This window comes from Grus americana, chromosome 23 (assembly GCF_028858705.1).
Source record: "Grus americana isolate bGruAme1 chromosome 23, bGruAme1.mat, whole genome shotgun sequence".
Lineage (NCBI taxonomy): Eukaryota > Metazoa > Chordata > Aves > Gruiformes > Gruidae > Grus > Grus americana.
In genome coordinates, this window is record NC_072874.1 from 3,801,840 (window position 1) to 3,815,867 (window position 14,028).

The window sequence follows — 14,028 nt, forward strand, 5'->3', positions numbered from 1 at the left end:
TTCCCTGAAAGTCAAAGCATGTTTTATTGACTGCAGTCAAGAGAATCAAAGATCTGGAGACGTGGACTCCCACAGAATAAACCACATTATTCCTGTGCAGTGATCATTTCTCTCCCAGACATGAATTCGAGTCAGCACCCCTGCTGAGAATGATTAAAGACCACTTCAGAAATCAGTGCAGCAAATTGTAAAATAAGCAGGTGAACAAGTGAAAGAAAACAAGAAAATATTATGACCTGCCACCCTCAATTGGGAGCAATCATGTCGCCCGGAAGGAAGTGCTGCTCCCTGGGTGCTGCTGGCCGGCACTTGCAGCGAGGAAGTGGGGTGGCCGACCCTGTCCGTTCGTTATACAAAATAAAGGTGTAGCCATGGGGAACATCGCTTCTCAACTAAAAAACCCATTTTGGGGGAAGATGCAGCCCGTGCGCACGCTGATAGAAGCCAGCGCTGGCTTTTCCCCTTTTGTAGCTGGTAATTGGACTCGGATTGGGAAGGCAGTGCCTGGCAGTGCCAACAGCTCTCACCAGGGCTGCCCGCTGGTGCTGCTGGTCCGGCTCCATCCCCAGGGTGGACGTGAGCAGAGCCCCAAGAACGAACCTTCCCACCGCGCTGATATCCAGCCTGGCTGCCCTCCGAGCAGCACCGGGCTCGCCAACCCCTTGGCTCTCGGTCAGGCTGCCCGGTGGCTGTGCAGTTTTGGGGTGAAGCACTGGAGCAAGGGGGAGGCGAAAGGAGCACGACAGCTCTGGGGCAGCAACTCTGCTCCCGGCTGCTCCCCAGGAGGTTGGACAAACCCCCTCTGAAGTGTTGTGATGAGATGAGCTGGGTCTCCTTTGGGTCCATTTGGGCTCCCTCCATCCTGAGGGCTGCTGGCAGCAGCATGGAAACCCGCAGAAGCTCTGCTTTTCCCCCAGATGGGTGGGGAAACTGAGTCACCAAGCACTGACCCACAGAGGAGCCTGGAGAGAGGCTGAGCGGGGGACCCAGGTGTCCCAAGAGTCACCAGGCACTGGGGATCTCTCTCTGGTGGGGGGCAGCTCCCTTGTTCCCGGCTCCGGGCCAGGGCAGAGTCCAGTTGGGAACAGGAGGGCCCTGAGTACAGCCCAGCTTCTGAGAGTGGATTCAGGCTCCCTCCCGCTGCTGGGGAAGGGGGTTCTGGCACTTCTGGGGGGTGGCACACAAAACTCTGGGATTAGGGCACATGTAACCCAAAGAGGGGTGAGCTTGGGCTGAGCATTGGGTGAAACTCATCACACAGAGGGCTGTAGGAGACAGTCATGGCAAGAGCTGTGTTTGGTGGGGGACGAGCTGGGGCTGGCAGAAGACGCCCCACCATGATAGACAGGATAACTTCTACAGGTTTTTATTGCCAAAATGGTAAAAGACCTCTCCAGAGGGCTGGGAACGTTCTCTGACCTCTGGGCTGAGCCGCCCCCTCTGCCCCACAACCACTTCGCAGGGCCCCGCATCCCGCTGCCAGACCCCCCCATCCATCTGGAGCTGCCCGGGGGAGGGACATGGAGGGGACAGGGCACATGTGGGGCCGTGTCCCATCAGGCCAGGATGGGGAAGGAGGCAGCAGTGGCCACGCCGCAGTTGTTGTCCTTCATGGCCATGAGGATGTAGCCGTCGTTGCCCCAGTAGGTGGACCAGGAGTTCTTGATGAGCCAGTAGCTCTTGCCATGCAGGACCCCGTAGCCCACGGCCAGCACCGCATGGTCCAGCGCCGATGTCTCATTTCCTGGGTGGGAAGAGAGGAGAAAACGGAGACATCTCAGTCCCCATCCCTTGGGGCTGGAGGCCATTCCCGATGCAATGAGGGGCCCTGTATCCCCCAGCCAGGAGCTTAGCAGGGAGGTAAATCCCGCCCTGCGAATATTTTTGCCTATCCCAGCCCCAATGAGCGGGACACGGAGCCTCCTGGACTCACCGCAGTGGGGCTCCTCGTAGACGCCGTTGGCGTAGAAGGCGAAGGACTTGTGCGAGGCGTCGATGTTGACGGCCACGGGGCCGTGCTTGACCAGCGCAGCCTTCAGTGCCGTGGCACTGCCCGGCTCCACGCTGGCGTAGCCGGCGAGTTGGGCCACCAGCTCCGACTGGTTGCAGTGGCAGTAGCCGTTCTGTGGGGCAGGAGGCTGAGTTGGCACCGGGGTCCTGGGGCAGCTGGGGGGGTCCAACCCACCCCGGTGAGGGAGAAGGAGGGAGGGGGGCAGCTCGGATGGAGCATCCGAAAACCAAAGTTGAGCCTCCGTCTGCTGCCAAAGGGCTGGTGGATGATTTGGGAGCGCCTGGGGGGAAGGACTGGGGAGGGGGTGGCACTGCACACACACCCCAAGCAGCACTGCCACCCTCACCTGCCCCAGGTAGGGCCCGTAGGACTCGGTGCTGGCGATGCCGCCGTGCTTCATGATCCACTCGTAGGCTCGCCACTCCTCGCCCCCGTCGCAGGCCTGGTTCCCGAAGCCCCAGGAGCAGTCGATGAGGACTTGTTGGGACAGGGGGGTCAGCACGCCGGTCTGCGGGGGGGACACGCTGCAGGGATGGGGACAGGCACCCTCCAGGCACCCCGGCCATCCCTACGGGGCACGGCCCCGCTCTCACCTTGAGGAAGAGGGCACCCTCCATCGCGCCCGTCGTAGCAAAGCTCCAGCAGGACCCGCAGACAGCCTGGTCCTTCACGGGGGTCACGGCGCCTGGGGACGGCGGGATGGGGACACGTTAACAGGGCAGTGGAGGATGCTGACTGTCCCCACGCAAACCCCAGCGTGCCCAGCCGACCCCCCAGCCTCGTGCACGCTCTGGGCTTGCACACCGGTGGCACCGGCTCCCTCCTCACCATACAGCCGCCAGTCGAGGCTCTCGGGCAGGATGAGGCCGGCGTAGAGCTCGGTGGGGAAGGGCTGCCCGTTGTTGGGAACCCCGCTGCGGCGACGGCCCCGCAGGGCGGCCAGCTCCTGGGGCGTGCGGTCGGCCAGGTGGTTCAGCGCCAGCGTGTAGGAGAGCGCGGCGCGGTTCCTCGAGTGCACGAACCTGCGGCAGAGCAGAGATGCCACGAGAGGGGAGTGGGGGGGGCCGCACTGGCCACCCCATTGCTGAGCTCCCCCCCCCCGCCCAGCCCATCCCCCTGGCATCCCGTACCGCATGTTATGGATGAAGGTGCGCTTGCGATGCTCGTGCTCCTCCTCGCTGTCATAGCTCTTCCCGAACCGCTCCTTGTAGTGGTGGAAGAGGCGGTGGTGGACGTGGTCCGTTTCCGGCGCCCTCCCCACAAACTCCTGCATGGGGTTGGCCATGATGCGGTGCTCGGGGCCGGCTGCGGGCCACTGCTCACACTGTACCCCTGCCACGAGGCGTGGATGGCGGCTGATGCCTCCCGAGTGGGGATGGGCTCTCCCGGCCCCCCGGCTGGGATGCACTGCATGGTCACCCCCAAAATCGTTGGGGCTGTCCATCCCATATAGACACGTGCATGCAAGGGGGATCTGCACCCACACCAGAGCTGGCTCCTGAGCATCCTCTATCCCACCCAGCACCCTGAGCTCCAGGAGCCAGCACCAGGAAAGCGCCCACATCGCCCCAGCTATCAACATTAGTTACATCTCTCCCCTGCTTTTTTCCTAGCCAAAACAATTCACCCAAATTATCAGGCTGCTACTGAAAAAAAAAAAAACCACAAAACAAACCAAAACCCAAATGAAAAAGGTGGAAGGGGTGCTGCGTTTCGGTGGGAACACCGGCCACAGGCTGGGCTGCGGGGCAGGGCCGGGGACACTCACCCTCGGGGAGACGGAAGATGCTGGGGGGGAAGCGGTGGCTGAAGGAGGAGTAGTCGATCTCGTACTTGTCGTAGTGGGAGCCCAGGAGGCTGTTGAAGCCCCGCACCTCGTAGTGCAGGGGCACGGGGCCGCGGGCTGAGCTGCCCACCCGCAGCACGTAGACATTCTTCTTGCGGCCCCAGTAGGAGACGTTCTGCCAGACGGCACAGTGCTGCCCACGGAAGCGTTCCTCCCGCACCCGCTGGGCACAGCACAAGTGTCAGGGACCGGGGTGCCACGCCGGCGCCAGCACCATGTCTCTGGTGAGCTGGGGCACCCTGCAGTGATGGCACTCCACCCACGCACCCATCCTGCGTCATGCCAAGCTGGATGCAACCCCTCCACCTCCATCACCCCTGGCCACATCCAACCTTTATTTACCATTCCCAGCCAGGAAGGGCTGCTCTGCCCTCACAAGGAGATAGCCACCAGACACCCAGGGGGGTCCCTTGTCCCCTCCCCTGCCCCATCCTGCATCCTGGGCGACCGTGCCTGGGGCTCACCTTGAAGTTCTCCAGGCTGGGGAAGACGCTTTGTGGGGTGATGAGGTCCCCATCGGTGCCGTTGATGCGGAAGCACTTACGGACGTTGACCTCCGTCTCCGTGGTCTCAGGAGTCACTTTGAAGCTGGCGCCGAAGGGCTCGATGGAGCCGAACTGGTAGGTGATCACTTGGCCTGGGGACGGGGACAACGCTAAGGTCAAGCCAAGCCCCCGGGTCCTGGTGTGGTGGTGGCTCCCAGGGCTTTGCTGGGGCACCCGAAGGTCCTGGGGCAGAAGGAGGGGGATGCTGAGGGATCAGGGGGACGGACCCCTTCCTGCACCCACCGCCATAGTACTCGATGCGGCTCTTCCCCCCGGTGAGGTTGTACCAGGCTTCGAAGGGCTCCCTGATCTCCGCGTAGGGCAGGCTGATGACTCCTGTGGGCACAGGACGGCCGGGCTCGGGGGGCTGCGGGGGGGCCGAGCCCAAGGGACATCCCCCATCTCCCTGCCCGAGCCCTGGAGGGGAGCACGGGGAAGGCATGGAGCACCCTGGGGCAACGCAGCGTCACCCCCTGCTCCCACCCGCAGCCACCACCGGCAGCACCCCACGGCAGCGATGCCCCCCAGCCCCTGGGTTTCACGGGGGAACTGGAGCCTCCTCGGCTCGGGCACGTCGGGTGGGAGCCAGTGGCTGGAGGTGCAGGACCCATGGCAGAGGGGTGCCCCATCCCCGAGCGGTACCTGTGACATGATAGACGTCCCCAAATGTGGGTGTCTCCAGAGGAACTTTGCACTCTGCTCCTGCAAGAGAAACAAAATCAAGCCCCAAAGCCCTTTACACTGCTGATTACCCACCTCTCCACCGCAGGGGCTGGCAGTGACGCTGGTCCCTGGCTCGCTGTCCCATGGGAGAGGGGGACAGACCCGGGGGAGCCCATGCTGGTGGCAGGGCTGGGGCAGAGACGGGGGGGTCCCCAAGAGGACAGTCCCCACTCCTCTGGCTGACCCAGAGCCCTTCCATGCATCCCCGCTCCCCCCCCACCATGCAGCCAGCTCGGGGACCCCCCAAAGCCTCCATGCACAGCCCAGGGTGTGAGGGGCAACCATATGAACCCCGGTATGCCACATGCAGAGCGTGCCCACTGCCCCAGCACCACTCCGGGCATGGGGACAGGGACAGAACAGTCCCCTCCCGGGGCAACAACCCCCACAGCGGCCCAGGACCCCCACAGTGCCCAGGCTAAGGGGCACGATGGCATCACCCCGTGATGGGGGCACGGCATCCATCCATCCCCCCCACCCGTGCTCAGCTCACCCGGCAGCACAGCAGCCCCCAGCACCAGCAGCCACCACAGCCCCTCCATCCTGCACTCCCCAGCCCACACTGCTGTCCTGCACCAGGGTGGCTTAAATAATACTGCCGGTGGGCAGGCAGGGAGCTGCAGGCAGCCAACAGGCAAAGCCCCGTCCTTCCCTGGGCTGGGCTATACCAACGGGGAGGCGTGGCTTTATGTTGCCCCCCTGCCCCACCATGGGCACCCATGGGTGCCTTTCTCACCTCCAGAAGGGTGGGTGCCAATGTCGTGTACTTGCAGGGCTCGGGGCAGGGGGAGCAGGGTGGGACCCAGACCCCTGTGGGCAGTGGTACCCCATAACAGGGCCATCCCCTGAAGAGAAGGTGGGTGCTCCATGGACTGGGGGGGGGGCTGGTGGTGGGTGCTGGCGGTGGCCCTCCACAGCAGTTTGCAGCCAGGCTTTGCTGCACGCAGTGTGCTGTGAGCAGGGGGAGCATCTCCAAAACACTGGGGCAAGGAGGTGCAGTGAGACCCTGCCAGGCACCCCAGAGCACCTCTGGGTGCTCCCTGCCCTCCTGGGACAGGAGCCAAGGTGTCCCCACCAAAGGCAGTGCTGGGGACATGGGGGCTGTTTGCATCCCCACGTCCTCCTGGATACACCATCAGGGCAAGCCCAGGACTGCAATTAGGGGGGTTTAATTGGAAAAAGGGGAAAGGTGCAGATGAAATGTCAAGAGCTACATGGAAAAACAGACCCGGGGAGGAGGGCAGCACTGTCACCGCAGGCAGAGTGGCCTTCACCTCTCCTGCTTGCTGTGCATCCAGCTGGCCCCCAGCCCAAGGTGACAGCAAGCGCCCGCGGGGCCGCCCGAGCCCAAAACAAAGCCGATAAAGGGCTCGGCGTGGGTCGGCTGCACGAGCCACCAGGGACGGATTCGGCTGCACCCCTGGGTGCAGGGCTGGGCTGCTGCACCCCATGCTGCAGCACCTCCCCAGGGACCAGCGCCACTGCCAGCGTAGCACACCGGCGCCCAGGGTGCATCCTGCCCTGAGGAGGTGCCAGCAAAGATGGGAAGACCACCAGGGTCAGGGCAGAGGGGACTCCCCACGCTGTTCAGAGGATCCCCGTGCACTGCCCCCCCCCTCCCCGGAGAGCTCAAATCCGAATTAGGAGCACCCAGATGAGCCATGGCCACAGCGCAAAGTGCCTCTCCCTGGCGGGGGGAGCAGCCCCGTGGGGTGAAGGGGAAGCCTGGCTCATGGCATCGGCAAACACTGCTGATTACATCCCTGCCCGTAGCCACAACAGGGACCCGGGCAGTGGGGCAGAAGGTGGATGCCTTCCCCCCTCCCAACACCCCACGCCAGGAATTCCTCATCTCAGCAGAAATCCCTGGGGTTGTTTGTGCTCCATCTCCAGAGACAGGGCTGGAGAACCCGCTCCCCTCGCCCTGGCTGTCTGGGACCGTCTGCAAGCGCAGCTGGCTCTGCCAGGCGGGCACTGTCCCCTCCCCAGGAGGTCCCTGCTGTCCCACCAGGCAGAAAACGAGCCTGGGGACAGGGACCTGCGCAGGGGACGATGTGTCACACGCTGCAGGCACCGGGGGCTGCAAAGGGGGCAGAGCGGGGTGGGCAGCAATTGAATCCCCGCTGTAGGAGCACACCAGTATTTTTCCAGGGTCTTTTATTGGCAAGCTCACAGCTGGGGCCCCATCCTGCCCCTTGTCCAGCACCGCATGGCCCTGTCCCACCGTGTCCCCAGCTTCCTCCTGCGTGATGGGTCACACCAAAGGGGCTCATCCAGGGATGGGTGCTGAGAGCATCACCAAGGGCTCTCCCCGCAGAGCCGAGAGGTGGCTCAGGCCAGGATGGGGTAGGTGGCTTCGGTGGCCACGCCGCAGTTGTTGTCCTTCATGGCCATGAGGATGTAGCCATCGTTGCCCCAGTACGTGGACCAGGAGTTCTTGATGAGCCAGTAGGTCTCTCCCTGCAGGACCCCGTAGCCCACGGCCAGCACCGCGTGGTCCAGCGCTCCCAACTCGTTTGCTGCAGGGAACAACACGGGAGATGGTTTTTGTCCAGAGAGCATCCCTATCCAGAGAGCATCCCTGCTCCCCGGGCTGCCGGCAGTACTGGGGGGGGCTGCAGGACCCGTTCCCTCTTCCACCCCTGCCCAAGATGCTCAGCAACGAGGAGGGGATCCCAGATGTCCTGGCATCTCCCCGGGCACCCAGGTCCTCCTGTGCCCCGTGTGCCACCCAACTCACCGCATTTGGGCTCATAGTAGATGCCGTTGGAGTAGAAGGAGAAGGTCTTGTGCGAGGCATCGATGCTGACGGCCACAGGGCCGTGCTTGTAGATGGCAGCTTTCACCGCCGTGATGTTGCCCGAGGTGACGTTGACGTAGCCCGTGATCTTTGCCAGCATCTCAGACTGGTTGTAGTGGCACAAGCCATTCTGCGGCATCGAGGGACACACACACAGTGTCATCTGGAGCCCCCAGGTCCCCTCACTGCCCCCGTGCAGCTCTGCTCCGATGCAGGGAGCGATCTGGGACTCAGGCTGTGGCAGCATCCCAGCTCTGGTCCCTCCATCCTTCCTTGCCCACTGTGGTGGGGACATTTTCCCAGTTGCTGCAGGGCACAGCGGTGTCCACACACAGCGTGGGGAGCTGGGTCTGCACCCAAAGCCCTGGGGGGGCTTGCAGCCACGTCCCTGTCCCCGGGCAGCCCTGGTCCATCCCTGCACCTCAGGGTACAGAGGGACCCATGGTACCACCCATGGGTGGAGGAGCCTTGTCCCTGTTTTGCAAGAAGAGAAACGAAGCAGGCGGTGATGAAACTGCCCAGCTGAGCCCTGGGGCTTGGCTTTGGACCGCGCTTTGAAGCTCAGGGAGCCTGGTGCCTTGGGAACGAGGGGACATCCCCATCTCCAGAGCCCCTTAGCACTTCTGATCCATCCTGATCACCCCTCCGTGGCTGTGAAGCCAGGCCTGGGGGGCACATCCCGAGACCCCCCGAGACACAGGGCCACCCTCACCTGCCCCTTGTAGGTGCCGTAGGACTCGGTGCTGGCGATGCCGCCGTGCTTCATGATCCACTCGTAGGCTCGCCACTCCTCGCCCCCGTCGCAGGCGTAGTTCCCGAAGCCCCAGGAGCAGTCGATGAGGACTTGTTGGGACAGGGGGGTCAGCACGCCGGTCTGCGGGGGGGACACGCTGCAGGGATGGGGACAGGCACCCTCCAGGCACCCCGGCCATCCCTACGGGGCACGGCCCCGCTCTCACCTTGAGGAAGAGGGCACCCTCCATCGCGCCCGTCGTAGCAAAGCTCCAGCAGGACCCGCAGACAGCCTGGTCCTTCACGGGGGTCACGGCGCCTGGGGACGGCGGGATGGGGGGTGAGAGGCTGGGGTGGCACTGGGGGATGAGGGCAGGCGCAAGGGAAACTGAGGCAGGAGTCGAGGACTCGCTGTGCTCCCAGAGGCAGCTAATCAGGGTGGGAGCGAATGCACCAGCAAACCTGCGGGACCCCTGCCCTTGGGTTGGGGCAAGCTCTGGGGGTGCCACTCCCAGCTGATGGGGACATGGGGGAAGCCAGATGTGGCTTCGGATATCGCATCTGTCCCTGGGGCACCGGACTAAATGAGAGCCAAGTGCCAGCCGAGCTGCCTCTTGCTGGAGGAGCCCTTCCTCCATCTTCCAGCTGGTGAGCAGAGTGGGGACCACGGGGAGATGTGGGACCCGAGGGACAGCGCAGCCCCATGGGTGCAGGGTGGTGATGGAGAGCAGGGCGCCTCAGTTGGATTTTGCGCTGGCGTGGATGAGGAGCCCTCACACCCTCCGCATCGCAGCCTCACACCACCCCGCAGCACCCCGCCATCGACACCCGGTTCCCCCGACCCCGCACCTACCGTACATGCGCCAGTCGAGGCTCTCGGGCAGGATGAGGCCGGCGTAGAGCTCGGTGGGGAAGGGCTGCCCGTTGTTGGGAACCCCGCTGTGGCGACGGCCCCGCAGGGCGGCCAGCTCCTGGGGCGTGCGGTCGGCCAGGTGGTTCAGCGCCAGCGTGTAGGAGAGCGCGGCGCGGTTCCTCGAGTGCACGAACCTGCCGTCGCGGCGGGGATGGCATCAGCCGGCACCGCCACCACCTCCCACCGCGGCAGCAGTGCAACCCCCCCAGGGATGGGGAGCACCCCTGGGCAGGTCAGCATCTCCCCCCCCGTCTGCCTGTACCTCATGTTGTGCACGAAGACGCTCTGCCTGTGCTCCAGCTCCCGCACGGAGCCGTACCACCGCCCCATCCGCCTGCGGTAGTGGTGGAAGACCTCATGGGCCCAGGGCTGGTGCCGTCCCACCAGGTCCTCCATGGGGTTCACCAGCACCCGATGCTCCGCTGCACTTCCTGGCAGGACCCCGCACTTCTTTGTCTCTGGGGAGCGAGGAGGGGATGCCATCAGCCCAAACCCCACGGGTAGGATGGGGGGGGGCCCAGCCCAGCTCACCGTTGACGGGGAGGTCGAAGATGGAGGGGGGGTAGCTGTTGTCGAAGTCGGTGTAGGTGATCTCGTACTTGTCGTAGTGGGAGCCCAGCAGGCTGTTGTAGCCCCGCATCTCGTAGTGGACGGGGGCCACCCCGCAGCTGGAGTTGGTCACCCACAGCGTGTAGACGTTCTTCTTCTGCGCCCAACGGGTGACGTTCTGCCAGACGGCGCAGTACCGGCCCCGGTAGTACTCCTCCCGCAGGAACTGGGGGGGACGCAGCATCGGGGTGTGGGGGGGCGGTGCTCAGGGTAGGGACCCCACATCACCCCCTGCGCTCGCTCCATCCCATCCCACCCGGTGCCTTTGCAGGGGCCCGTCACTCCCGGTGCACGGATTCAGGGTGCAACACAGGACAGACCCCATGTCCAGCTCAGCGGTTCCTGGGGGACACCCTGCCGTGCACGGTGCTGTATGTGCACCCACAGTGGGGGGACCTGGCTGCACCCCCCCTCCAAAAGGCTCCGGGTTTTTCCCGCGTGTTTCCAAGCTCTTGCCCTGCAGGCACAAGCTCGGCTTGGTGTCCGGCTTGGTGACGGCTTGCTGTCCCCATGGCTCACGTGCTGCACTGCCCTGCCGAAGGCTGGGGCTGGCAGGAGCTGAACCGCCGTGCAGCAACATGCCCGAGCCGTCCCGAAACTCCGGCGTTCGTGTGGGCTGCGACACGTCCCAACACAGCTGCTGGGGTTGGGAAAGGAGCCGGGAGTCCGGCCCCGATCCAGGTGTGGAAGTGGCCCTCCCTGTACCCTAGGGTGCAGGGGCATGTCCTGGCCTGTCCCAGCACCCTGCACCCCCTGGGATGGAGAGGAGCATCTCCAGCTGCCCAGCACCCCCACCCAGAGCCTGAAGATGCTCTGAGCGCCGGGTCGGATCCAGACTCCAACTCCCTCACCTTGAAGCCATCGATGCTGGGGAAGACGCTCTGAGCCTTGACCACGTCCTCCTTGGAGCCGGGCAGCTGGAAGCATTTCCTGGTGTTCACCTCCTTCTCGGTGGTCTCCGGAGTGATCTTGTACCGCATCCCGTAAGGCTTCACCGCCGCCAGCTGGTAGGTTATCACCTGCCCTGCACCAGCAGGAAGGGGAAACTGAGGCACAGTGCTCCTGCCCATATCCCACCTCTGCACAAGGATGGGGCCAGTGCAGGGTGGGCACAGCCCGGAGCAGATGGGTGCCCGCCTGCTTACCCCCGTAGTACTGGATCCGGCTCTTGTTTCCCGTCAGGTTGTACCAGGCTTCGAAGGGCTCCTCGATCTCAGCGTAGGGCAGGTTAATGACGCCTGCGGGGTCCCCAGCGTGGGACACGGGTCAGCCCCGAGGCTTCAGCACCCCAACATCCCTCCCTGATCCCCCCAGCACGCGCAGAGGATGCGGACCCACAGCCAAACTACTGTCGCCATGGGTGCTGAGGCAAGGAGAAGCACCTGGCTGCAGGAAACTGCCCCAGTTTGGCACTGGGACGTCCTGGTCCTGCCCGGTGCTGAGCATCCTCAGCTCACCCCCGGCAAAGGGCACTGTGGGGTCCCGTTACCTCGGACGTGGTAGATGGAGCCAAACTGAGGGGGTGAGCGAGAGAGCCCATGGTCCTGTCCTGGAAGGCAGAGAGGGGTGGGGGTGAGTGGGGGCTGTCCCCCTCCCATGGCAGGGGGGGTGGGGGGGCGGTCGGGGCAGGACTCTGCCCGAGCCAGTGCTCCCCTTCCCTGCAGCCCCTCCTGCCTGGCCGAAAGCAGCTCCACAAGCCGACCGGTGGCACGCGCAAAGGACGCCAACGCACCGACACCCCCCCAGGGCCAGATCCAGGGTCGGCACCGTGCTGCGACCTGCCGCTACGCTGGAGGGACCCCTGCGATGTTCCGTCCCTGGGGAACCCCAGCTGCCGGGGTGGCTGTTGGGTGATGTCCCCGTGGGAGGCAGTGCCACCCCAGCGCTGGTGGCCATGGCTTTGGATGATGTTTCCAAGGCGGGGATGCAGCCAAGCCGCCCCCCCGACAAGCAGGGCATGGACGAGGGGTGCCGGGGAGCCGGCTGGTCCTGCCTGGCATCTCCCAGTGACCTCCCCAACCTCCCTCGGGGCTCCCAGCTTGTGCAACCCCACGCCAACACACCCGCCGCTGGGAACGGGCCTTTCCCTCCGTCAGCATCTTCCTCCTCACCTGGAGCGACCCGGCAGCGCCTGCCCCATGCACAGCCCCGGGGCAGCCAGCACCGGACCCGGCTCTACTTCTGCACCCAAAACCTGGAGCAGGCAGGGACCGGCAGCACCCGCTGCCTGCACCCCAGGCCGTCCCATGGGTGCCCGTCACGCCCTGGATCTGGGCACCCACAGACGGGAGGAGCAGCAATGGATCCAGCAACCCCACAACCCCGCTCAGCTTCACGCCCACCCGGGAAGGGGGTCCTGCGGGGCCACCCTCGTCCCCTCCCGCTGCCTCCCGTGATGGCCTGCCCAGCTTCCCTGCCTGCTCTTTGCAGGCAGCAAAGCCAGGGAACGGCTTAGGCTTGTGTGCCTGTTAAAGCCCACTTTAGGCTCAAGTTAGCCCCTTTTCACCCCCCCAGCCCTGCCAAGCCCTTGAGGCAAATCTCCCCCCACCCCCCCCCCCGCCGCCAACTCTCCTCTCTCTTGGGGAAACTTCAAATCTGGGGTCCCAACAAGCAAGAAGCCGCTCACCCAGCCTGCCTGCCCTGCGTTCCCAGCAATGCGGTGGGGGGAAAGCCAGACCTGCCTGGGTGCCCCCAGCTCCCGTCCCCAGGGTGTCCCCAGCAGGGACAATGCCACGGGGAGGGGACACGACAGACTCACCCCAGACGGCGATGCAGAGCGCAGAAGCCACAAGCCAGCAGAGAACACCCATCCTCACCGCCCCGGCTCGCCCGGCACCAGATCTCACCTTTAAGCAGGAACCGGCGGCGGGTGAAAACCGGCGGAGCCAATGCAGAAGCCGGGGCCCTCCCCGAGGAGGGAAGGAACCGGCATCATGTGGTGCCCAGCGGGGTGTGGGGGGCCGGGCACCCTGGGGTGCTCGGCGGGGAGAGCGTGTCTCGGCAGGGTTCCCGCGGAGGGAGATGGAGCAATGCTGGGTGCTGCAGGGGGACGGGAGGTGCAGGGTGAGCCCCACGGCAGGGGGGTGCAGAGCGGCCAGATCCGTGGGGGTCCCCACCCAGCCTGGCAGGGCGACGGGGCGCTCGAGGCTGCATGTCCTCTCCTTGTGCAGGGTGCAAGGGGAGACACTCCCTGCTCTTCACCAGGCAGCCCTGACACCGGGGTGATGGGCAGGAAGCGGTGCCCATAGCAGAGGGCCAGAGCTGTGAGCAGCTTGGCATTAAGGAGCCAGGCCCTGAGACTGGGAGCACTGGGAACCCTTTGCTGGGGGGGCTTAAAGGGAAGGAAGGCTGAGCCCACCATGGGGCACAGGGTAATGTGGGCACCCCAGCCCCCAGAGTTTGGGCAGAGGGCTGGAAATGGTGCATGTCACCCCTCGCTTGCTGCTCAGCCTCTCTGACAGCAAGAAGGGAAACTGAGGCACGGGTAGCGGCCGGGCTGAAAGGGAGAGCCTCGTCTAGCAAGGCAAGGGAGCATTTCCTGCAGCAACACAGGGAAACCACACACCTTCCCCTACGCCCTTACCTGCCTCCAGGGGCTTTGGGGACTCCCCTGCCCCTCGATGCCAGGGCTCCAACCTCCCCAAGCAGCGGGGGCAGAGATGGGGACACTCCTGAGGGGGTTTATATGCCACCGCCCCCGTTTCCGCCCTGCACACAGGGAGCAGGCTGGGACCCCTCCTGGCACGGCTGCCTCCCCGCCACGGGGATGTCCCATGCCTGGCTGTGACCCCCAGGGACAGGGGAGCCCCTGGCAGCCCCTCTCCCCACGGTTTGCCAGATTGACCCCCA

At 64.8% G+C, this 14,028-nt stretch overlaps 2 protein-coding genes across 2 annotated transcripts; both read right to left on the minus strand.

The window, feature by feature from the left end:
- Nucleotides 1-1,556: 1,556 nt before the first annotated feature.
- LOC129195883 (digestive cysteine proteinase 1-like) lies at nucleotides 1,557-5,667 on the minus strand. The gene is made up of 11 exons (XM_054802506.1): nucleotides 5,619-5,667; nucleotides 5,045-5,104; nucleotides 4,646-4,738; nucleotides 4,322-4,494; nucleotides 3,780-4,020; nucleotides 3,142-3,343; nucleotides 2,840-3,033; nucleotides 2,605-2,696; nucleotides 2,358-2,519; nucleotides 1,934-2,123; nucleotides 1,557-1,744 (listed from the first exon to the last, which is right to left on the minus strand). The coding sequence occupies exons 1-11, from the start codon at nucleotides 5,665-5,667 to the stop codon at nucleotides 1,557-1,559; spliced, it is 1,644 nt and encodes a 547-aa protein (XP_054658481.1).
- Nucleotides 5,668-7,341: 1,674 nt separating this feature from the next.
- LOC129195873 (digestive cysteine proteinase 1-like) lies at nucleotides 7,342-13,105 on the minus strand. The gene is made up of 11 exons (XM_054802493.1): nucleotides 12,938-13,105; nucleotides 11,669-11,728; nucleotides 11,325-11,417; nucleotides 11,031-11,203; nucleotides 10,102-10,345; nucleotides 9,833-10,028; nucleotides 9,511-9,704; nucleotides 8,885-8,976; nucleotides 8,638-8,799; nucleotides 7,866-8,055; nucleotides 7,342-7,644 (listed from the first exon to the last, which is right to left on the minus strand). Exons 1-11 carry the CDS (start codon nucleotides 12,987-12,989, stop codon nucleotides 7,457-7,459), a joined length of 1,644 nt encoding a protein of 547 aa, XP_054658468.1. The 5' UTR covers nucleotides 12,990-13,105; the 3' UTR covers nucleotides 7,342-7,456.
- Between the last annotated feature and the right edge of the window lie 923 nt (nucleotides 13,106-14,028).